The sequence below is a fragment of the Acanthopagrus latus genome, chromosome 21 (assembly GCF_904848185.1).
Source record: "Acanthopagrus latus isolate v.2019 chromosome 21, fAcaLat1.1, whole genome shotgun sequence".
Taxonomy (NCBI): Eukaryota; Metazoa; Chordata; class Actinopteri; order Spariformes; family Sparidae; genus Acanthopagrus; species Acanthopagrus latus.
The window spans coordinates 13650111-13675803 of NC_051059.1; the positions used below are offsets into that span (position 1 = coordinate 13650111).

The window sequence follows — 25693 nt, forward strand, 5'->3', positions numbered from 1 at the left end:
ACTTGAATAATGACTGGTTGAGAAACACAAGAAATGAAGTTAATTTTTAATGAAACTCTTCCGTTGCGTGAAAAATATACCTTAAATGTATATGATCAAACAGTAATTTGGGCTTCAGCAGGATGAAGGAGAGATAGAGAGAGATACTTTATCTAATTCATCTAGAATGTTATCTCTATTTAAAGCCCCCTTTTTGTCTTGCACATTTTTGCCTTTAAGGCTTGTGAATTTTCCGTTGTGTTGTCTTCCCCTTGTCCAATTTGGCTTTGATCTGGCAAATTTTTTCATCAGGACCTCATATCACAATTTATTCTCCAAATCATCCACATTGTTTTGATTCAGCCTGTCACCTTTTTGTAATACGTGTGCTGTATTCAGGGCTTTGTAGTTTTCTGTCCACTCTCTCAAGGACCAGGTACCACCTCATAAGACTCGATTCTCTTTTGTTAAGCCTTAATAATTTGACAAGGTGGTGTTCTGGCATTAGTTTTTTGGATTCATATTTGAGCTAACTGTTCATTGCTCTGCTTATTAAAAAATACATTTCATGGGCATGACTTGTAAGAACCCTTGGATTTTCTTTTTTTCGGTTCATTTTATTCTGTTATGAAAGGGCCTTTTTTGTGGTGTTGAATCAGTTTGTGATTGAATTAGATGCATGTAAAGTACGAATGCTATTGTGATTGTTTTTTGTGTTGTTCTTGTCCCTATTTTGAAATAGTATATTGGTTTTCTGTTTTTCTCTGGACTTGAGATTTTACATGTACCTCATACGACAACTGTTATAAACAATTTGATATTTTTATCTTATTCCAGAATGTAGTAAATCTCCTACCAATTTATCAAATGATGCCATCTGATAATCCTGTTTTTCATTACAAACCAGATGCTGACAATAGTTCTAATGTTCACACATTTTATTTATGATGAAATTAGAGCTTTATGTATGACTCTGGACTGCCCAGCATATCTCAGATGCAGCACTAAGCTTTGTCCGATCATCACTGTTATGAATCCCAGAGCTTCTACATCAATGTGCGAACACCAGGCAACACTGTCAAGCACTTGTTCACACTCTCACACATATATGGCCACTTTATTGCTCCCTCTGCATACTGCGAGAGGCAGCAAATAGGGCATTTAGGGACAAATTACGTCTTTATAAAAACATTGCCTTGTAAAATTTTGGCACATTTTGTATTCCATTCAGCCCACCCTGTAGTTTCATGGCCTCGTGCATAAATGTAGTGCCAGACATAGCTTCAGCAGTAGCCTCGTAATGTGTTTTTGCAGCCAATATCTCAGTCTGGAGGCAGAATCCTATTCAGCATGGAAGCTTTTTGTATTCAGTATGAAAAATGGAAATGTTATATTCAAACTTACAATGTAGTAATATGAAATTTATCACCTACAGTATGAGTGCAAATGATTTGTGAGTCCCACAAGCTCAGAAAGTGACTCATAATCAACTTTGACTAGAAGGGAGAGGACATTTTCAAAATATGGAATAGGTTGGTTGAATGTCATTTATTTCAGGTAGAATCAATATCTGAATAAAATCCAAACCCATGTGTTTTGTTACTTGTATGTTTAGGGACAATAAAGAAGCATACAAATTGAGATCACACAATATATTTCAATGAATGACTAATGCCAATTTCCACAGTTTTCATTTTCCAACCTCAATTTTTAATGCTTGTCCCTGTTTGGGCTTTCATTAAGAAAAAAATCCATCTATAGTCCTATAGAAAAATTGTCCTAATCATCCAAAAAAGAATATAGATTTGGTTTACATATGTAGCTGATTTGGTTTACATACTGTAGGTACATTTTGAATATTACATTTTAATAATTACATTGACAACTGTCCAAAAAGCTTCCAGTTTTACTTTGTGTTTGCTTGCTTTTTTGGTTATTTTTTTTGTTTGCTTGATCCGTGCCCCCCTCCGTGTGGTTGTGCTCCCCTCCCCCTACAGCCCCATCAGCCCCCCCTCAAGAGGTACATCTGGTCAGCTTGAGCTCCACCAGCCTCAAGGTTAGTTGGGTGGCACCGCCTGCCGCTAGCCGCCACGGCGCCATTGTGCGCTACACAGTCAGCTACCAGGCGATGGCTGGAGAGGACACGGAGCGGCATGAGGTGATGAACATTGGCGCAGATGCCACTAGCTATGTGCTGGAGGGCCTGGAGAAGTGGACTGAGTACCAGGTGTGGGTGAGGGCACACACTGACGTGGGCCCTGGCCCTGAGAGTGCCCCAGTGAGGATAAGAACCAAAGAGGATGGTAGGTTAACACCGCCCTTTAAGCAGAGTGCTCTCAGACTCTACACATCTGTGTGGCTTGGGGCTGCTACTACCACTGTAACTATTTTCCTTCACTCTCCTGGACTTCTACTGCAAATTTCTCCCTGTCCTGTTGATCAATTTTGAGATAATTAGGCAATAGTGGCAGCCGAGCGTGTCTCATTCTCTTTTTTCATCTTTCCAGCTTGCCCTCCGTAGCTTTAATGCTTTACATCTACAGCAGGTTAAGGCTCATCACCCCCAGGGTCTCCGCTCTGCACCACTTTCCTCTCATTTCACTGTTTAAATTCCTTCTTGTTTTTTCTCTCCTGTTCTGAAGAGTAGAAGTGGAGCAGAACTCCCTTTCTCCGTTCCATCGCTCTTGCCTCTTTCTCTCACTTTCCTCATTTTGTTTGCAGTCTGATAGAGAGCTGCTGCCCCTAAGAGAGAATCGTCTATAATTAATGTGTTTGAAGTTTGCTACAACACAGCTAATTTCATACCAAGAATTAAGGGCATTACAGACATTGCTAGACCACATGCTGTCCCGCATAGGGTGTTTTAGGGACACAACAGATGCTGAAGGTCTAAATGGAGTAAAGATGATTTTGATTCATGGCCAAATCTGTTATCACTTTCTTCTAAAGAGCACCCGATTCTATTAAAACTCAGGAGTCATTATTTTGATGTTAGTTTTTGGCTCCTCATCACAAAACACAATGAACTGAGGAAAATTGCTGCTCAGCATATTTTGAGTCTCTCATCCCTCTCTTCTTCTCCCTCTCACTGTCCATCAATTTTTTTCCTTCTTCCTCTGACTCATTCTGCTTTCCCTCCCTCTCTCCCACTTTTCTTCTGATTTCTAGTGCCTGGAGCGCCTCCCAGGAAGCTGGAGGTTGAGGCCATAAACTCCACAGCGATCCGGGTCACCTGGAAGCCCCCCCTCCCAGGGAAACAGCATGGCCAAATCCGAGGCTACCAAGTCATCTTCTCTCGGCTAGAAAATGGTGAACCGCGAGGCCAGCCTAACATCATGGATGTTGCTTTGCCCGAGGCCCAGGTACTGGGTGATGTCTTACTCTTGTCCAGTCTTACTCTGTCTCTCTTTCACTGTCTGAAGCCATCTTATGTTCATTTCCCATTATTTTCATTCTACACCGCTCCCTTATTCACACTTCATTTCCCCCATACCGGGTGACACACATGGAATTTTTCTTTCTGTTGACTGCAGTAACCCCCCTCCCCTCTTTTTTTCATCGTTCTCCACATGTGACATTTGACTCTAAATTGGTACCCTGCTTCCACAGCTTTGGATTAGCTGTCGTAACAAGATCCATTCTAATTCTACAGTAATAGCTATTAAATATTTTATATGTGTTACATCAAGACGGAGCTTAGTGGAATCAATGCACCTCTTTGCAGTTTTAGCTGTAAAACATGCACTGCCTTGTTACCATGTTTATGAGTTAGATTTTTTTTTTCTTGACATCGCCCTTTACACATTATTGCATGCTGCTCCCGATCGCCCCAAAGCTCTGTGACATGGCGAGATGGATGAGAGATTGTAATCCTTAAGAGGGATTCAGAGATTCATGAATATCTTAAAACCAAAAACCCCACTCTTACTTTTCTCCCCTCTTCGGGGGGAAGGGAGACCAGCTTAAGAGCCTCTTTCTGATTGTTTGCCGGGAGAAACATTTGCGCAAACACGCATTCACTCGCCGCCTTGGATAGCCTCACACCAAAACATCTCATTTGAACAAGTAATCGCTCCATGGCCGCAGGAACGCCACAAAAATTCCAACAGCCTGGCATGTGTGTGCACATGAGTGGAGTTTGCTGATAAATGCATTTAGGGAGACCAACAGGTTGACGGTTCAGTTCCCAGGCAGTACACAGTGCTCTTATTTGCTTTGGCAAAACACCTCACTGTCTTAAGTGTTATCATTTCAGAGGAGCACTGTCAAAGTCAGCATGAAATAATGTGTCAAATGTGCTACATCCCAAGTGATGCTAAGTGGAAGTCTGTGGATCCAAGTTGTGGGGGAAAGGGTTCATTAGTAAATACATAATGAGTCACCCAAATGGCCCATCTCTCATGGGGATGTATATACATTTCTTTGTATGAAATTGAATTGAAACTGTTAGAGAGAGGCTCTGGCTGATATCACCTGGCCAAACGATTTACCCTCAACTCTCAAGCGCAGTCCAACACCTTTCTTTTACAGCAGCAGTTTCTGTCAGCTGCTGCTGACCGTTTATTGTTATCTGACTGTGTACTACAGTGCTTGACAGCCAGGACAGCGCCGACTGGTCTAGAGGAAGAAAATAACATGGTGGCTGCTTGTCTTCTTGGAAGGGTTTTCCTGATGTCGACATGTTTAGCGTGACTTTGTTTTGCATTGTGAAAACTGAACTGAACATGACCCTACTTGTTGTGCAAACAATACTCCTCGCCATATCTCATTTGTGCCAGGTTCACACAATAAACACAAAGACACGCTGCAATTTGGCACTCTGAACAGCTCTCAGGTTCCAGTTTGGTGTCCAGCACACCTCTCAAACTCAAACTCCCCACCCTGGCAGAAACCTGAATTTTTCCTCCCTCCTTTTATGAAAAACATAAAAGGAGTTTTTTTTTCCTTTTCTCCCTCCCTCCAACTCCCCTCCCTTTCTCTCTTGTCCTCCTTTTGCACCCTTCCTGCCTGAGAAGCCGGTTGAGTAATTACCAGAGGCTTGCGTGCAGGTTGGTTACCCTTGATTGAGTCATCTCAACAGATTGTTTTCCATGAGACTGTACTGCGTAGCCAACCTGCAAGGACCTGCCCAGACTTCATTAAAGACCACACAGTCAGCCGACGCTCCCTTGTCCACGTTCGCCCAACTGGTTTTAGAACAATCGCTCCTTTTCTTACACATCCTTCCATTCCTGTACCCCAACAACAAGTGGAAAAAACAACCCAGATAACATGAGCAAACATGCACTCTACTGCGATCAACCTTGTAGTAGGCGTTCCAGCTGGCTGAGAAGAGTTCATGACTCATCCTAGACTCATGCAAATCCCTCAAACGCATACCTGTAATTGATGATAAATAAAAGGAAAAAAACAATTTTCTTCTATCTTGGCACATCCCATAGTGTTTCTCTCAAAAATTTGCCTAATGTGTTGTGAAATCAGTTCCATATCCACCTTTTCACCTGCATTGGATGCACGTTAAGCCTGCCAGGAGGGGAAAAAAACATTCCAGTTTTTCCAGGGCTCTTACAACATAGCTCAACCTTACCTTAGACTTCAATCACAAATCTGACTGGTTTGCAGATTCTGTCAAAATTACTATCACCTCTCCCCTTGTCTTGTCTCTCTGTTTCTGGCTCCTTTACCCTCTCTAAGGGTTAGCTGAAATGCTGGGAGGAAAGCTAGGAAAGCTTGCCTGTGCGTGGGCGGGTTAAGCGCCTCTTTTTCTTTTCAAGCAGGAGCCCACACAGCACCCTCATTTCCCTGCTAAATTTAAACCACAGGCCATGTTAACTGTGATGTTATCGACCCCTTTCCAACTCTTTTTCTATTGGGAAAGTGGCCTGAACCTGAGTGGGCAGGTCCACACCACGTGGCCTGCTTCATCACTCTGCACACACAGCAACCTCTAGGCTGATGTTTTTCATTTACCCATCTATAAAAGTTGGCAGAAAATGGCGTGATTGAGTCTAAGGCCATTATCCATCATGTGTGCTATACATTTTCTGCACAAGTTTGCCTTCCTGCACAAGTTTGCTTTTATTCAGCACTACTTTTCTAGGTTCATTTTGTTTGACCACTCATGCGTTTTTGTGGTGTGCACGCGTTTGTGTGTGGGAGCAAGCGAGGCGATGCTTCACTGCCTCGGCGGCCTTCACTGCCTCAGATTGGAGTTGAATGTGAATCAGAAAAAAAAAGAGAAAAGAAGCACCTCAGCCCGTTTCACTCCATCAATCATGACAGCTCCTTCTCTTCCACATCACTCGTTCCCCCCCTCGTTCCCATTTTTATAGCCACACATCTCAGCCCATGTCATCACATTTGCATTCACCCGCCTGCAAATTATACCGCTCCGTTTCCACAAACGACGCTTATCAGCAATGATGTGTTTTCAGCTTGCGTTGGCATTCGAAATATAAATGGGGGATAATTTATAATTCTCCCATGGATTTAAGCAGAAAGCAAGAGCAGTTGCGATAGAAAGGGATTAAGCCCAAGATGAGATAGGAACTCTTCCGAACCTTAATGTGTTCGCTGCTCTGTTGACGTACTGAGTGGAGTCGACGGTAAACAAATTAAGCAATTAGGCACGTCACAAACTGTTATTCATGGAGTTAAGTAGCAGCTGTTCTTAAATGGTACTATTTAGTGCCCCGCCATGTCAGGGGAACATGAGGCAGCACTTCTTAATGTGCCATGTGTGTCGACCAGTAGCAACTGGGACCATACAGAAACCTCCCTCATGCTTCAGTTAGCTGGTTGGTGATAAAGACTCGTCCACTGGGAGGAGGGCGGAGAAGTTGGATCTTTTGTCTTTTCATATGCCAACAGTCAATGGAGGATGATGAACACCATCTCTCTCAGTGCGCAATGAATCAGCAGAGTGTACGAGTGTAGGACTCGCTCTCTCTGTTTGTGAAAGTCTGGCGTGGCAAGAAAGGAAAGTCTTAGCATCATGCTCTTCTTCCTAAAGGACAAGCTCACCAAATTACACAAAGACATATTTTATTAATTACCTCTAATGGTATCCAGATCTTAAACACATAGATTTGGTTTAGGGCTGAACAATTTAACAAAAATGTCTACTTTAGTTTTGCTTACATAGTGAGATTAAAATTATACGAAGTTATGGTCTAAATAACATTAAATGAGCCATAAGCTTGAGCATTATTTCTACCAGAAAAAATCTGATAAATTGCTGCAGATGTTTGTTCTGACTTGTTGTTTAGAGATGCCCAGGGTCGTATTTAAACCTTTCAGCTGCAGAAAAGTCAACTTACAATAGAACTAGTTAATATTCCATGGAAAAAATGTCTAATTTAACATTTGGAAAGGTGTTGCTTTGGTGTTATGAACAATTCAGTAATTTTCAAAAATGATCATAACATTTAAAAGTTGCATTATATTTAATGGTAGCAGCTGCATGATTGTGCACTAATTATGTCAAACAGCTGCAAAGTCTCATTTGACAGTGTTTAAATATGGGACCGATGACCCTTAATGCTGTTTGCTCTGCAGTTTTGCTGTTGGTGTAACAAACTGAAAGCTGTTACATTTTTCAATGATGTGAACAAAACCAATTCCATTCACCTCTAATATATTGTTATTATTTTGGAAAATGGAAATCTGAAACATCTGATCTTGGAAAATAAAACACAAACTGTGTCCATGGATTGATACCAATAGAGGTAGAGGTATACAATATTACTACAATATACCAACCCCCTCATGCACAGCATCATTGCTCTCCTCCATCTCTCCCAGTGTTCCTGTAAAGTCCATACATAATCTCGTACCACCACCACCCTCACCTACCCTTCTTCCTCATCCTTCCTTCCATCTATGTTCCTCACTTTGTCCCACATCAGTGTCACCAGTGTCATTTCTGCTGCCCCTTGTCACCCGGGTCACCCATCAGCAAACTCCTTTGCAGCAGCTGAACAGTAGAGCAAGTTGCTGGTAAACACCAGCAGTTGCGTTCTGCATCGATGGTGTTTGATGTCACAGGGCTAGCATAGCAGCACTGGTAATAGGATTTTACGCTCGGCACCAACGGAGCCCCGCGGCACAAAATGGGCTTTCACTTCCCCCGGGAATCACTTGGCCAAGCACAGTAAGCAGGGAGAACATTTTGAAAACATATTGAAATATAATGAATTAAAGGCCCTCCCTCCATTCCTGAAAGGAAAGAGGAAATGCTCCAGAGAGTCTTGCTTTGTATACACGGTAAGATAGTTATCATACTGAATTGAGGTATTCAGTGATTAAGGAAGAGAGAGGTTTTTTATTGGATTCATAAGCAAATGAGGAACAAGGCAGTGCATCATAAGCAATAATGCATTTCACAACCGTTACTCAGCATGGCTACACGATTTGTTTTGTGCCACTCAACTTGTCTTCATTTCTTTTTTTCCTTATTTCCTGTCTTCCATCACTCTCTCCCTCTTTGTTTTTTGTCTACTGCATGACTCTGTTGACACCTACATTCATCTGTCTTGGAGTGAAAAAAAGACCAGCGCTTTTTTTCCACGCCTGTTGTGTTGTCTCTGACTCATTTCTCTCCCCGCCCTGTGTCCTGTGTCTTCTCTCCCATCAGTGGAATATTGACGAGTCCACCGAGCATGTGAGTAAACCTCATGTGTGCTGCTGGGTTGTCTTGCAGGGCAGGCTCATCTCCCCTCTTCAATTTTGGGGGTGCTGTGTGTGCTTGTGGATTATGAGTTGTGTGTTTGTGTGTGTTTATTTCTGTGTGTGCCGTGCTTGTAATCCACACGGTGTGAATCCTCATGAAAGATCATAACCCCATCATAACCACAGCAAGAGACGTGTGTCTTAATGATTCCTGTTTTTTATGTTTATGTATATGTGTATGTACTACAACCACAAAGCATGAGATTTATTTGCAAATGGTCTCGTTTTTCAACATTTTACCATAAGAGAAACTCGCAGTAACAGCTGGGCATTCACTCAGATCTGAGGCACTTACTGCAGAGAGCATGCAGTGCTTTCCTCCGTCACTGAGTGCACAGTACAGTCAGAGCCTGAGTGTCACTATCCCGGTGCGATGCTGACATTAATCAGGCTCACGTAACCTGCTGTCTCACCTACTGTTCCAGATGACATGTCTATCTGAGGGGAGGAGCTGTGTGTTTTTTTTATCAGCTCCACACATCTCCAAGATTTCCACCAGCCTTTCATGTTCTTTTCATTTGCCTGGATGGCAGCTCACTGTTCCATGGCTGTCACACAGCCCTTTGTTATGGCTTATTACCTTCTAGACGTCATATTGCACTGGCATAAATGCAGAGCCACTTACTGTTCTTCGTCAGAAATTCACCTGCCTGAATAGCAGACATAGGTTTCAGCATGCAAACAAGGGCAGGGAGTTGTTTTTTAAAATAAAATGGTTGATAGCTTGTAAGGAGTGGCATCAAAGTATTAATTTGAGCAATTTAGGATACTTGTTCGCTGTCTTATAAAAAACTGATTAATCAGTCAAGTGACCACCCCCAAAAGGTTGACGGATGCTGAGTGTTTTTGTTCCTCTGTTTACGTATCAACACTGGATGTTTTTGCTTTCTTTAGAAATCTGCCAGCAGGATGTGTGAAGATCGTTTTATTTATTTGATAACAGCCAGTTAAACAGAAATCTGTTTGCACATCACAAATGGCCAGATTTCCTCAGCTACACCCACATGGCATGAGTCAGAATTGCCTCCTCTCCCTCCCTCTTAACGTGTTGATTAACACCTGACAGACACAGAGCTAGACACTGTCACAGGAAGACATCTGTTCACACATCTTTATTTTTTCTTTAGCAGCCACGTTTAGGCGATAGCAGTCTGTGTGCCAGGTAACTGATGTAGTGTGACTTGCCACATACAGACAGTCAACAGCAAAAACATTGGCATGTCTTGTTGACCAATGGCATGCTCAGAGGGAGGAGGATTATTTTAGTTATTATTATTATTATTAATATATATATATATATATATATATATATATATATATATATATATATATATATATATATATATATATATATATATATATATATATATATATATATATGATATTCAAAAATAGCATATATATTTAATTTAACAATGCTCCCCATTTCCCCCTGGCATTTTCTGCCCTAGTGAGGATGGTGTTATACGGAGGCTTGTAGAGAAGAATCCCTTTCTATAACTAGTCGACTTGATAATCTCTGTAATGCCCTTTGGTGCTGCTCTAAGCATTTGCTCTGAAGGAAACTTTGAAGCCTCGCTTTTTCTTTTTTATGCTGAGTTTCAAAAGTGTTACTAGACCCAATTTGACCTTGCCAGAATAGGGGGAAAAGATCTTTGCGGCTGCCACTACTGAGACTGTTAAAGCTATTTTGTATGATTAAAGTAATGAGACTTCCTCCATAAAGTTAAAATGGTTTTATGATACAGTAATTTAGCATTTTCTCCCCCGTCTCTCTTAAAGGCTAGTATGGGAGCGCTGAATGTCCCTTAAAAAAAAGAGGCAGTAAAAAGCATTGTCAAACAGAGCTGGCTTATATAGACTGTTAAACGTTCTTCTATGGGTAGGAAATTAAAACTTCATTAGTTAGAGAAACAGCAATAGGGCAAAGCCGTATTATATTCCAAGAGTATCAGAAGTTTGCGAGGAGTTCCAGCAGGAAGGCTGGTAGGCATTGGCATATTTGTCCTCTCAGTGGCCCTAGTCAGAAACAGATAACTCCAGCGTGTGTGCTCAAGCCGCAGGCATTAATTTGTTCTCGGTATCGAGTGTGTGCTCATGTCTGCGTGTATCATTGTGTGGGTTCACATGTGCACATTTATGGTGTGTGTGAGCATGCATGCATTATTAGTGTGTGTTTATATACAGTTTATATACAGTACACTGGTAAGTATGTGCACTGATGTATGTGTATGTATGTCTGTTTACACATGGGCTTTGTTCAAGCTCAGAGAGTGTTTAATTCGTGTGTGTGGGTGTGTTTTTATTCAGACTGATGCAGACTGGTGAAGTGAGTGCCAGCACTGCAGCAGGTTAACAATAGCAGTGAATTAACTCAGTTGTCTGTTTGTTCCTGACTGTTGAATCACTGTTATGTTCCACCACCTTAGTGTGTCTGTGTTTTTGTGCAGAGATTCAAACCAACTGACATAGGAATCCAGAGGACAATAAACACCAAGATTCTATCTTCATTATGTGAAAAAAGGACATGTTTAATATCCGACTGAAGCTTTATTTACCTTAAAATTAAGAGATTTGTAAAATATGTTCCACAGTCAGAAGTGGACTGTTAATGCGCCTTTACAGACTACAGTGTAGTGCTGATCCTTAGCTCCTCTGGGTTCCGTAGCCTCATGCTTATGCATGCAGCAGACATGAACACTGACACACTGGTGATGTTTGAGTTCATTTGGTTTGTTTATTGGTTAATGGGTTTGGCGTGTGACTTATGATTGGGCACAGGGGGTTTTCTTGACTTAAGAAAAGTTCCTGGTCCTGTTTGTGTGCCTTAAAGACTTCTCTCGTTAAATACTTAAAGTTTAGTGTCCTGTTAACCGTAATGTATCAAGAAGATAAAAGTGGATAGAGAAGGGTGTTTTATGGTTTCCTTTGGTGCTGTGTTTTTTGCGAGGTGATAGGAGCTTGTGTGAATGGTGTTTTTATTTTGTTTGGGGTTTTTTTTTTTTTTTTTTTTTTTTGCAGTTGAGGTGCTCCCGCTCAGGCTCACTGATTCCTTTTAACCTCTGACCCTGTGATTTTTCCATTTTGCAGGAGGCCATCATTGCTGGGCTGCAGTCTGAAACCACCTACTCTGTCACTGTGGCAGCATACACCACCAAGGGAGACGGAGCTCGTAGCAAAGCTAAAGTTATCACCACGACTGGAGCAGGTCAGTGTTAGTTAAATCAATTAATACTGCTGTATTATCTTTAAGGCTTAAAAATCACCGCCTCAGTCTCCCTAATTCGAGACAATACCATGATTAGAAGACCGTCCATTAGTCTGGAATGTCATGTTAGTTTTAGTGGAGTATTACCTGCTGTTGTAACCTTCATATATAAGTAAATTTACAAGTATAAATCTTCTTAACCCAAAAAAAAGACCTGCTATTTCCAGTCTTAATACTAAGTTAAGCTAACAGGCTCATTTTTTGAACTGATTGTTTATCAGTTTTGGCATTTTAAAGAGGAATTACATCATGACAATTATATTGTTTCTCTTTTTCAGTGCCAGGCAGGCCCACTATGATGATCAGCACTACCATGGGCAACACAGCACTGATTCAGTGGCAGCCACCTAAGGAAATGGTGGGGGAGTTGATGGGTTACCAGCTACAGTACAAACGCACCGATGAGGAAAATTTCAACTCACGTGAGCTGAGAAGAACTGATGACCATTACACCGTCACCGGGCTGCATAAAGGTGCCACCTATGTCTTCCGCCTGAGTGCCCGGAACCGTGCTGGCATCGGCGAGGCCTATGTAAAGGAAATCAGCACACCTGAAGACGTGCCTTCAGGATTCCCGTTCAACCTGCAAGTAACAGGATTGACCCAGTCAAGCACCCAGCTGACCTGGGATCCCCCGCTAGTTGCCGAAAGGAATGGCAAGATCATATATTACGTGGTTGTGTACAGGGACATCAACAGCCAGCAGAACAGCACCAACCGCACAGCCGACACGCACATGACTATCCAGGGCCTTAATCCTGACACCACCTACGACATCCGGGTGCAGGCGTTCACCAGCAAGGGCGGGGGACCCCTCAGCCCCAGCATCCAGAGCAGGACCATGTCAAATGGTAGGATATCTGCTCGCACACATGGCTGACATTTATGCATAAACATGTCAGAGGTGTTTGATTTGCAAACATAAAATCAGGGTGTAAGACATGCTCACATAATCATCACACACTCACTGCTACGCGTCCTCACACGCAACCTAGTCCACAACATACGCTAGCATATGGGTGAACACCACCTGCATGTATTTAGAGCACGTTATAACTGGTTCTTTTTCTGGCTTTATCGCTGCCACGTCTTTCTCATCTACCGCTCAGTACAGTACAGCACTGTGTTTATTGATTTATAGAGTACTGATCTCATTACACGCTACAGTCACATTACCATGCCACCTCATCCCCCCTCCCATTAGACACAAATCTAAAGCGTACCCTGCATGCATCTCTTTGAGCATTTTATGATCTTATAAATGGAGATTTCTTATTTATAACCTGTTGTGAGTGATACCTATTTTAAGACACATGTCGTCACTCACGGTTCCATATACATTTCTTGGTTATCGCAGAGGTCTATGCATTTTTCGCATGTCTTTTTGCAAATGGAACAGGCTTAGGGAGATGAAGGCTAATTTTATGTGTTCTGTAACATAGCGTGACTGAGATTGTTGATGTTCTTCGAACCCTGCCTGTGGCTTTTCAAGTTTTGTCTTAAGATATTGCTGCTGAATATCACATCCACATTGTTTACTGAAGGGGTTACTTGCTTTACAGGAGTGTGAAATTGAATTACTCACATTTAGTGGTGTACAAGATGTCATACTTGAGATTCTAATCAAAGTATTTTCCCACTCTAGATTTTCCCACCCTAAACTTTGGTGTCAAAGCTGTCATGAAAACATCTGTCCTCCTCACCTGGGATTTGCCACCAAACTACAAACCCCAAGTGCCTTTCAAGGTGAGTCAGAGCAATCCTGGAAAGAAAAAACTTTCATACATTTACTCAAGGACATATAAAAATCATTTCGCAGATACAGACTTTACCTTGATAAATGCTTTTCAATGCTTTTATGGACTATAATGTTTTGCAATTTCAGTTACTATCATACATATATCTCAAATGTTCACTCACCAAGATAAGAATGATCACAGGAGTTTTTCTTCATTGGAAAGCTATCAACATGAACATACATTTGCAACATAATTGTCTTGCAGCGCTACACTATTAGCTGTTCACACTTCTACCAGAGTGTGATGCAGTGACTTTTCTTATTTGCACAGAAAAATAGGAAATTCATGCTCATTTATGAGGTGTAAAAATCTGTCAAAATGATACTATACCAATTCCCACCCCATGATTATAGAGAGAAGACCATTTATAGTGTAAAAAAAACCTTGAATATATGCCAATGAGCAAGTTTGACATCTGAAACACATACAGTAAGATGAGGTGTCAGATGAGATGGGTGCCTCTCCTGGGACCATGCTGCTGTTGTCCATGTGTGCATCTGAGTGAGAGGAGAGAGCATTGCATTTGTCTGGAGGATACAGTATACATTTGTGTATGTATGTTACTTAAAACGATAATTGGACATTTTCCCTGTGTGCTCACAGATCTTGTACAACCAGCAAAGCGTGGAAGTGCAGGGAACCCTGAAGAGGAGGCTGATCACTCAGCTGCAGCCAGACACAGACTACTCTTTTGTGCTGACAAGCAGAGGCAATATTGCTGGGGGTCTGCAGCAGCAGGTGTCCATCCGCACTGCCCCTGACCTGATCAAGACCAAGCCCAGCACACATCAGGCTCAGGGTGACAAGATGACAATCAACCTGCCTAAGGTCCAGACCACCACACGTGTCAGGTCAGTACTGACACACATGGGACTGAACGCACAGGCTTGCTCTGATTCTGGGCGTACATCCACCAAAAGATGATGGTTGATTTTCTGAATAGAATAAGGGCTTGCAGCTTCATTTGTGTTTGATTCTTTGCTAGTGTAATGACCAGGCTTTTCATCAGGGATCAGTGAAATGTATTATGCAGCTCCTTCAGGCCACCTGTGTGAAGTACTAAGAGGGACCTACAGTATATGTTATTGCAAATTAGAACTGAAACTGTTATTTCTCAAAAGCTACAGTGGCTCTAAGAACCTGTTGACATTTAGGTTAGGCATCACTGTTTTACTCACATTTGTGCAAATGTGATTGAACAACAATCATTCAGAAGTTTAACCAATAATTACTGACAGTTAATAAAAAGTACATTTACAATTTCATTTTAGGGAAAGATCAAATGTATAAACATGACAAAGCATCAAATTAAACTGATTCTGTAAGTAAATAAAGGCTAGAAATAAGCAAAAGAATTCGTGCTTGACATTTTGGGGCTTGTTTGTGCCCCTTGGCTCCACTTAGTGTCAAAAACTGTATCGTTTAGAAGCTTAAACTAAACAACCTTTCAAACAGCAACAGCATCTGAAGTGGAACACTTGTATCTGATCAATACTAAGCCAACTTTACACAGCACCTGATGATAATGAAGACTTTTAACATCAAGGCGAGCTGTATCATTTTTTAACTTTAGCCCATTAAATTTAGCCTGACCCTGATGACCGGTGCCTTTCCTTCAGACACACTCACTCGCACACACACACACACACACACACACACACACACACACACACACACACACACACCCACACATATAGACGCATCTGAGTAGGGGGGAGTGTACTGAGTTGATCGGTAAAAAGATTACAGCGCTGGCCAAAAGGCAGCACAGATTGACAGGCAAAGAGCGCTTGTGATTGCGGATGGGAGAGTGGAGATGTGTGTGTGTGTGTGTGTGTGTGTGTGTGTGTGTGTGTGCGTGTGCGTGTGTGTGTGTGTGTGTATGTGTGTGTTCAGGGGGGTTGAAAGTGGGGTGTCTTGTTGTACATGTCTTCTCCCATTCTGACTGTTGAATCACAAAGTCGAAGCCTGCAGAGAAGGGGAGAGAAGCAGCTGCTTTCACTGTCAGCAGCAGCTGATTTTACAAGCGGTTGAGCACCGCAGTAGGGGGGAAAACTTTGAGCTGAGAGAAGACAGACTGAGGGTGAGCACGAGAGGGACAGCGAGACAGGGCTAGCACATGAGCACACACAGACACAGGTGTCTGCACATTGTGTACTCACAAGCACCTCACGGGAATTCATTACCTCACTCCTTAGTTTGACCCCAAACTCCTAAATGTCTTTCTGATGTCTTTCTTTTCTTTCTATTTCTGTTCTTTATAATGATAGCAGTAAAATAACACACGCAAGCAGTCACATAGCCAGTCCTATTAACCTAAGGATTCCTATGGGGATCTCTATTAGCTGAAGGCTCCTCTCGCTGGGATTGTGTTGTTCCAGTCTACATGGCAGATGTTCTTAGTGATTAGCCATTAATTGGAGAATGCAGTGCCAATCTGCTGGTGTTCGACCTTGGTTGGACCCACTTGTGTACCACTCAAGTTATGAATTCAGCCCAGCAAGCCTCACAGTGATAGTATGTCTTTCTAAATGTTTTGACTGTGTTATTAATGCGCCGGGCCGACTTTGATCTCAGCATGTATGTGCTTCAGTCAGTCTGTCTTAACACAGGCTTTGTTTTTCTTGGCAGGTGGTACTACATTGTGGTGGTGCCCGTATCCCAGTCAACACGGCGGTGGAAGAATCCAGACGAGATGGAACTGGACGAGGTGAGTGCCAGCCGGTGGCTGATTGGCTAATGTGCAAGGTCAGGGGTCACCGACAGCATCTCCCGTTTCCAACTGGGTAGGAAGTCGCTGGTTGTAGCTAATTAGCTCTGCCCTCCTGGGCGCAGGGAGGGGGGGGTGGCAGGGCAGAGAGATTTTAACAATGACTCACTCAGGCAGGTGGTGAGTGTCCTGATTGGATGCCAGGTCTGCAGCCAGTTCCCATCTGCTGAATCCAATGGTTTGACTGCACAGACAATAATCTTAAATAACTACTCATGTAAATGTTAGCCAGTAAACTTTATTTGTGTAGCCCTTTTCAGAGCAGTCATTACAAATTACTGCTCGACCTCCATGTTTTTCTTTACGGTGTTTATAGTCAGGGTTTTGCAACTCCAAACAAAGTTTTACATAAGGTATTCAAATGAGAATAAAGATTTATGACTGCCTTATTATTCTATTGAATAAAGGTCTTCGTCGTCCACAAGAGAATTTAAGCTAGATGACAGGCCTAAATATTAATAGCATCATTTTTAAGTAAACTGCGAGGCTCGTTGGTTTGGATCGCTATTGTTTAGGCTCCCTGAAGAAATAACAGAAGAGACCATCGGAGGGAGAGAGATGGGACTCCCTGAGTCATTAAACACTGAGCAGGCCATTGTCTCCTCCCTCCGACATAATGATTTAATAAAGCTACATCTGGAGCAGCGCATGAGACATCACTGACAGAAAACAAAATGCTGCTGAAAACACAATGCCGCAGTGCTGTGTGCTCCTGCTCATTTATTAACCAGGCTGGCAGTCATGCTGAGATTGTGTGCTGGAGCAAGCACTAATTGCTCACTTCGTAGCTTGGCTGCATTGTTTGCAAAGTTATATCACTGAGCAAAGGGCATTTCAGCTGTGTGGAATCATTAACTCTTATTTGGAGCCATGTTAAGAACCAGACCCGGTCACATAGATTGAATGCAAAGGGTTTATCTCCTTTTTTCGAAGTTTGGGATATAATGGAAGTCAGGGCATTCAGTTGCTCTCTTGCACATCGATTTTTTTCTTCCCAAAGTCCAACTGATTATTCTGAGGCCTTTTATCTCTGTGTTACTGTATAATTCTGTATATTTTACCTTTTTATTAATGAGATTTTTTTTTCTGGTTCCAATTTGAAAGGAGAAGTTCAGTTCCAACTTACGATGACCTTTCCTTTCTATGTTTTTCACAGCTGCTAAAGTCAAGTGAAGGCCCCGTCCTGAGGCGCAGACGTCACCTGGATTCCTCCAAGCCTTACATCGCTGCTAAGTTAGACTCATTGCCGACTACTTTCACTCTGGGCGATGAAAAAAGATACCACGGCTTCTACAACAAGCCCCTGACCAGTGCACAGGAGTATCTCTGCTTTGTCTTGGCCGTACTCCGATATGAAGGGGCAGACACCACTGCTAATTATGTAAGACACACAGACACAGAAACACACACTAATTGAATGTACCTGAATATTTGTATGTGACATGTTTATCACAAGGGATCTAACTACCCTTTCCTGTTGAGTGTTTGCAAAATAGCAGCAGCAAGCCAAATTGTTGTTTTTACTGCAACTTACGCTTTCCTACAGTCGCCTCTAAAATTCATTGTAGCCTGTCCTGATAACTCCCTTATCAGTCGACAATGACATCAGAGATCCAGCTTAGTCATTTCAGTAGCCAGCAGGGCCCCGCACAGATCTCTTTACAATGCTTATACAAGACTCTTGGCTTTCTAAGTGGAAGCCCTATGCACTCGTCAAACAGCACTAACGCAGAGGCTCAGCTCTCCATGGGATGGTCTGGAGTAAACTTCACTGCAGGAAGAATGAGAGTCTGCAATTGCTCTGGGCTCTTCCACTGCCCGGGCCATGCATATTCAGTGGCCGGGCCCTGAGCGACCACAGAGGGAGAGAGAGCGAGTGCTCCATGTCCAAACCCAAATCCCAGACTTTTCACCTATTTCTTTCTTTTCTCACTCTCCTTTCGGCTCTTTTTCTTTTGCTCCCTCTCTGCGTCTCTGTGTCTCTCTCCCTCTCCTCGTTCTTTCTCGACCGTGAAGAGAGCAGAGGAGATTGATTAGTGCAGCTGGAGTTAAGAGGGAGACGAGGGCCTGGTCACAGGGCCTAGGGAGTCTGTAAAGCAGGCCGATTCCCTTGAAATGCTGCTTTAAATGTCCCTAAAGCCCCCCACCTCCCTACCAGTAATCCCCCACTCCTTCGCTCTAACAAGGGGAGGGAGGTGCGAAGGAGGCTACAGTGGGCAGCCATGATACACTTGACTTCAAAGGAGATGCTTAAACCCCATCGCTGCACAACACTCTCACTGCACCTGCCAGACGCACCAGGTTGGATAAGTGGCGCTCAAGATTTGTCTTTTTCTGTGTACTCCCCCTCCTTAAACTGTGTAGCACCCTCCCACCTTTAAACTTAATCGCTTGGATTAATCAGGCTTCACTCACAGGGTGAGTCAATCAGTGTGTTTACCTTCACTGCAGTAACCCAGTTATTGACGGCTTTCTGCATTCATTTCTTTCTCGCATTAAGTCCATGCAAATAAGACACGTGAGTTATTTAACTCTGGTAAAGGTTTACAGAAACGCCGTCACCAGGACTTCATTGCTGGGGAAAACTTGATATAAACCATGAACTATATATGAACTGAAACGGTTTTATAACCGGATTTCTTTTTTTACATGTGCAAGACTTTAGACAGATAATGTGTCACTGTGAAGGGGATGAAAGGAAAGATTATTACTCGTTTAGAAATAGAAATATAAAAAGAGCAACATAATAATTACAACCCCAATTCCAAAAGAGTTGTGACACTGTTTAATATGTGAATAAAACAGTCATGCAGTCATTTGCCTCATCAAGCTCATGGAGTAAAATCCTTTATACTTACATTCCCACATGTCTGTTTTTGGAGCATTCAACAGAATTCCCAGTCTTTTATTGCCCCTTTCCCGACATGTTTGAAACATGTTGCTGGCATCAAATCAGAATTGGCATATATTTAAAGAATTTAAATAAACTGATGAGGCAACACACTAAATAAGTTTTTAATGTATATTCACATCATCTTTTATTATATTTTACACAGTGTCCCCATCTTTTAGCAACCAGTGTTGTATATTCAAAGTCAGACTAACTCTGAAACTGTTAAAAAAAGGTTAAAGTCAAGGTAAGCTGACATGCACAGCTCAAAAGTAGACTGTTTGTAGCAAATCAGGTAAGTGCACACATTGAAATGAAAAACTGTCAGTTTCTTACTACAGAGCCTGTCCTCTGACTGAACCGTCAGTGCAAAGTCAAGTGAAAAAAGCTCTTTGGGATGCAGAATGATACTGTGTCAAAAAATTCTCTCATCCTTGGTTCAAATATGCTAGGGGATAGGAAATAACCCCTATAACTGACCTGCTGCTATCACAAACACAGGATTCAGTCCAAAAGATTACTGAAGTGCCTGTAAACACCTTGATTTGTTCATTTTTTACAGAAACATTGTTTCTCGTGTGCATGAAAAGATGTTGAATTGGATTAGGTGGTGACTACATGTGGGCTGCCATTGATCGCCACACAAATCCCCTAACCGCACTCTTTGTGAAACTCAGATACCACAGCGGTGTTTGTTTTTGTCATACCCAACGCGCCACTTGCAAACATTTATTACCAAACACAAACGGGTGCAGGAGGTAAAGCGCGCAGCGAGATTGAGCAGTTGGCAGAAGCTGCCTCAAGCAGAATCTTCACCAGACCCGGGAGAATAAGACAACAAGTACTGGAGTAAATGACTTGTGTCTTTACTACACTTTCTCGCCTCCACCCAAACTCCCCCAGCGTAGATCAAACAGGACCGCCAGGGTTTAATAAGCCCTCGTATATCAATGGCCACAAGCAGCCAGCAGTGGTTGGAGGGAAGAAGAGAAGGAGGGAAGGCAAATGGGGGATGAGAGAGAGAAAGAAGAAGCGAGTGTGCCTTCATGTCTCCCCAGCACCCAAGGCAGATAAACAAGCCGGGGGAAGTGTGAAATGGGATGATAGATGCTGGGTGTGTATAAACAGTATCATTTAATGCGAGAAGAGAGTGAGGGAGGGAGGTAGCATGAAATACTGTGTGATGTGAGACAGAGAGGAGGGTTAGTGTTGGAGAGAGGAAAAGAGGAAAGCAACATTTTTGCATTGTGTCCTGTCCAGCCTGTGAAGCTGAAATGAGAGGAAATGAACTGGTGGAAGAGGAGGAGATTGCAGTAATGTGTGCTTTTCTTTTGATAAGGGAGAGGTGAATGTGAGAGCAACAAAAAACTTAGGGTGTTCAAGTTTGTTTACCACCATTTTCTGTCCAGACATTTATATTCTACTCACTCTCACCAAGAATTGGCTTTGTAGCACTAATTCTGTTGGTGCTCTGGGCCCAAAACACCCTTAACATGGAAGACTGGCTTCTTTCGGAATTTTAAAGGCTTTGACAAACAATATCAAGAGAGAATTGTGAACACAAGATTTTTTTTTCTAGCAGAAAGTATAAGCATATTCAAACTCAACTTTTCACCAAGGGTGGTATAAATACAGAATTCAATTTTCAACTGTGTTATGTCACTTCCGTTCATTGTGCGGTCTCCCTCTAGTGATGCCTCCAGATATCTGTATACTCGATATTCAGACAGCTGGAGAGGGGAAAGTGCAATTCTGGTGCTGAATGGGAAAGAGGGCGTGTGAGGGGAAAAATGAAGTAGAGGGGGGAAAAAAGTGTCAGGATAGAACTAAAGTACACAGAAGGGTCATCATACAGGGCCACATTGTAGCTACATTTCTGTTCTTCGTAGATAAAGGCAAACAAACACACACTATCATCCTTCCCTTTTACTTTCTGTACCTTCAATTATATATGTATATATATATATATATATAATATATATATATATATATATATATATATATATATATATATATATATATATATATTAGATAAATATATATATATATATATATATATATATATATTAGATAAATATATATATACTTCTCTCTAGCCTGTCTTCTCCCTCCCTCTCGCTGTCTTTGCATGTGTCATGCAATGATGAGAAGAGTGTGGGCTTGTCTGCCTCCCTAGGGACACAGAGAAGAGCGGCAGATACATAATGGGCGTCTTTGCATGTTTGTTTGTTTGTTTGTCTGGCACACCCCCCTGCGGCTTATTTAAGCCACTTTTGGAGAGACGTGGAAGCTAGCAGGGTCAACAGTGAGTTGAAACGAATGTGCCTGTGCTGCGCGTAGCGGATTCTGCGCTCAGGGGACGGTGGAGCAGAGGCTGACTGGGGAAGTTGTGTAGCCCACGGGCCAGATAGCAGACTGGATATACTTCTACTACTATAACACCTCTGCCTCAGTCTCTCTTTCACTCCGTCTCCTCGCTCTCTGCCATCTCTCATCACCCACTCTCTTTCTCTCTCTGTTGTTCTCTTACTCTGTCTCAGGCAAACACTTAAAGTCATATAAACACACACACTCTCTCAGCTGCTGCGACCTAGACAAACATACACACTGGTGGAGGCTCAGAGGAGCTTGAGAAAAGGCTCAGAAAAACTGACGTATGCTCACATAAGCTCTTACACACATTTGTTTACAATCTTTACACTCAGCCACACACTTTCTTTGTTTCCTACCGACAGATTCACACACATATAATACACACAGTTGACTAGACAGTATTTACAGTACAGTAATAATGCTCTTCACTGATTTGCAGTCATTTACTCTCCTGCGTCTTCTCTCAGTAGGGATGGGATTCAATAGGATTTTATTAAAATATGAATCTGATATCTAATCTACTTTCCAAATTTGACTCAATTATGAAATCTATTTAGGTTTGGCTCTCAATATTTTTAATCAACTTTGGATAAAAAAAAAAAAAATTAAATATGAAAAATTCAATTGAGATGTGTTAATTACTTTTTGTTGACTGAGAAAGCACTTCAGTTTTGAGTGGCAGCTTAATTAACGTTCACAACTGGTATCTGACACATTGCAATGACTTCCTGCTTCGGTAAATTATTTTCTCACACGCTCCAAATACTGTAATGTTTCCCACATAATGAAGTTCCTGATCCATTTACGAGCTCAAAATCATGACTTATAAAAGTAACTTTAATCATTCAGTGAGTTCCTGATTGTAGAGATGGTTTGGAGAGGTGCTATAACCTCTCTTCAGCTGAGTACAGACATCAGCTTTCACTGACAAATGCCAAAAACCTTCCATCATACAAATTTCTCAAACAATGAAGCTTATTTAGCTATACTTGAGACATGGCAATCAACGTAAGTGTTAGTCAGCAGAGGTAAAAAATGCAAAGCCTGCTATACAAGTGTTATATACATTAATTCATAAGTGTCCTTTATTAAAAGAAGTGTGGATTGTAAGAAAGAGATTGAAGAATCTTTAGCCCACTATACCTCTAACACATAGAAACCGACTCATGTCCATACTGTGCACATACATACAGTACACACTGATTCAGAGTTGTTTTGTCGCTCACTGTCTCTGACTCACTCACTCTCAGGCTCACACGTTCCTTCACTGCACTATCACCCCATTGTGATACCACTATGCGAGCAGAGAGGCATTAGGAGCTGCGTGACAGAGCTTTTATCAGATATTAGGGCCGTTCAAATGGATGATCCTATGACTTTGGCGTGACCAACAGACAAAAAGCCCTCTCTTTTTGTCCAGCCGTCTCCTCTCCTCTCGCTCTTGCTCCCTTATCCTTGTCTGAAAGCACAGCTGCAGTCATTTGTTACACCACCTCCAAAAAAAAGTTTTTTTTCCCAGGATTCCCTGCAGGGCCACATCCTGAAGCCCTTTTTTGGGCCCTCCCGAAGGAACAGGAAGCCTTGTGGTACCGTCACATCATCAGCGTCCCACCGCTGTGTCGTTTCTCTTTGTTCTTGGATAATAGATTCCTCCCAAAGGCACACAGAACAGGCTAGAATTGTCTCATGTGCCTGATGCGCGTTATCTCGCTGTGTGTTCGAAAAGACTGATGTGAAACACTGCTGCCATAAACTGTCGCTGTAATATGAAAATGTGAATCTTTTTACTTTCAGACTTGAGTCAGCTCATGTCTGTGCCTATGCCTCAGAGCTGGTTTGCACGTACATGATTGAGACATGCTGTAACACTCTCCACACACTCCATACTGTAAATTTTTCCGGCAGTTGCCCAAGAGTACAAGAGATAACAGAACTATTTGACAGAGCGCAGGACTCTTTGAGCTCATCTCAGCTTATCTTTCCAATTAATATCTGCCTGTGTGCCGAAGAGCAGGCTGCTGTGCGGCTAATGATCCGGATTACCGCTGCCTGCCGCCCCGCCACTCCCGCTGCATGCTGGGAGCCCAATTCCCTTCGAGGGCTGCGATCTGTCACCCATGCCCCTGCGCACACTCCCCCCTCCCCTCCCCGACCTGCATCTCCCATCGTCATTCAATAGGAGACACGCTGCGCTCTAATGACACGCGCCTGGCACCTCCCTCTTTCTCTCTCTCATCTGTCACCTTGCTCTCCTGCAGTTGGACTCTTCTTTCAGACACTTTTTAAACACCACACTGCGTCACCTCGTGCACACAGTCTTCAGACGCACACCTCCACCGCTCCCTCCCCTCCATCATTTGAAGACGGAAGAGCAGGGAGATGTCTCATTTACAACCAAGGTGGAAACGCACCCTCACCGTCACCTCCTCCTCCTCCTCCTTCTCTTCCGTCACGGTGTGAACACTAATGAAGAAGAGATGAGTCCTCTCCTGTGCCCCCATTTATCTCAGTGGCCAAGGGACATGCACACTCATCCCTGCCTCGCTGTCTCTTGCCTCTATCACCCTCCTGTCTCACACTTGCTGTCATCGTCTGTAACGCGATACAATGCTTTAATAGAAATATAATAATACATTCATTTCCAAAGGTGTTTTATCTATAGCTCTATGGCTCGTTCTGCTGCATCCTTGAATCGTGGCCTTTTATGAGCATAAAGATAACTTGATTCACAACTACAAACAAGAAATCTGCAGTCAGATTTTTTGATCCCTCTTTATCAAAAACTTAGTTAACACTGTGTATATTTAGTCGTTTCCAACAGTGCCATATTAACTATAGAAAGCACTGTAAAATGATGATTTCTCTTGTTTTCCTCTTGATTTAAGAATATAAGATGCTATCTGTTATCTTGTCTCTCACTGTCGCCCATTGTCTGCCACAATTCAAATTTATGACCCGAATCCTTTTGTAAGCTTGGCCTTACCTTGAGTGTTGGAGCTTTTGATTTAGTTATGAGCAACTGCAGTTTGATACCTACTCATACTTTGTGACAACCAGCAAAAAAATTTAAAACTGATTTTGAAAAAAACTCTATGTAGATTTAGACCAACTGTTTGTTTATCATTGGAGACTTCCTGCTTCCTACTCCTAGTTTGTATAAAAACTGTGATGTGGGCTATTTTTATGCTGGCTTTTAAGTCTAAATTTCCCCTTCGGAGGGTCACGTACATATAGATAAGAAGAAAAATGTTGCATACAGCTCCAAAGTGACTTTGTTCTCATGCACCTGCACTTTCCCCTTGTTCTTTTCTCTTCCAGATGACATTTTCAGCCAGTCCCTACTCAGACCCAATCCAGGTCAGGACAGCAATGGCTCACGGGATGGAGCAGCCGGAGATGTTGTGGGTGATGGGTCCAGTTTTGGCCGTGGTCCTCATCATCATCATTGTCATTGCCATCCTACTGTTCAAGAAGTAAGAGGCTGTGCTCAGTCATTCTTCTCAGTGTTTGTGTGAGGTTGAACTGCAGTGACACTTGTGATCGTAGGTTTCTTTTGGTTGCATCAGGAATGGTAATGAGACATGCTCCACTCTGCCATTTGCACCCCGGCTGCTCGCTGAACAAACTGTAACATCCAATTTCCTTACCATAATATACAGTATAATGGGAAAGGAACCAAAGGCAGATTGATTTGTCTTTCAGAAAATCGTCAAGTCTCCACAAAAGATTTTGGCCCAGTTGGCCATGTGTAACAGTACTATGTGAAGTGTCAGTTGAAATGGCAGCTGACATTGCCTCCCTTATGAAAAGCACAGCTTGGCTGTCAAAAACCCTTAGTTAGGAGTGAGAAATGTGTTTTGGCCAACATTATTGGTCATTTCAAA

General features: G+C 42.5%; 1 protein-coding gene across 18 annotated transcripts in view; it reads left to right on the forward strand.

Annotated features, from left to right (window-relative positions):
• The window catches only part of LOC119010715 (receptor-type tyrosine-protein phosphatase F), a 165315-nt gene that overhangs the window by 108260 nt on the left and 31362 nt on the right, over positions 1 to 25693 (forward strand). For 7 of the 18 annotated variants that reach the window (XM_037083073.1, XM_037083077.1, XM_037083079.1 and 4 more), the window contains 10 exons: positions 1977 to 2282; positions 3148 to 3341; positions 8615 to 8641; positions 11800 to 11917; positions 12256 to 12828; positions 13623 to 13723; positions 14380 to 14627; positions 16408 to 16486; positions 17703 to 17927; positions 25128 to 25282. In XM_037083073.1, the coding sequence (XP_036938968.1) occupies positions 1977 to 2282; positions 3148 to 3341; positions 8615 to 8641; positions 11800 to 11917; positions 12256 to 12828; positions 13623 to 13723; positions 14380 to 14627; positions 16408 to 16486; positions 17703 to 17927; positions 25128 to 25282 (2026 nt within the window). The remainder of the gene's footprint in view (positions 1 to 1976; positions 2283 to 3147; positions 3342 to 8614; positions 8642 to 11799; positions 11918 to 12255; positions 12829 to 13622; positions 13724 to 14379; positions 14628 to 16407; positions 16487 to 17702; positions 17928 to 25127; positions 25283 to 25693) is intronic. The other 11 variants (XM_037083082.1, XM_037083091.1, XM_037083083.1 and 8 more) reach the window with 3 other exon arrangements.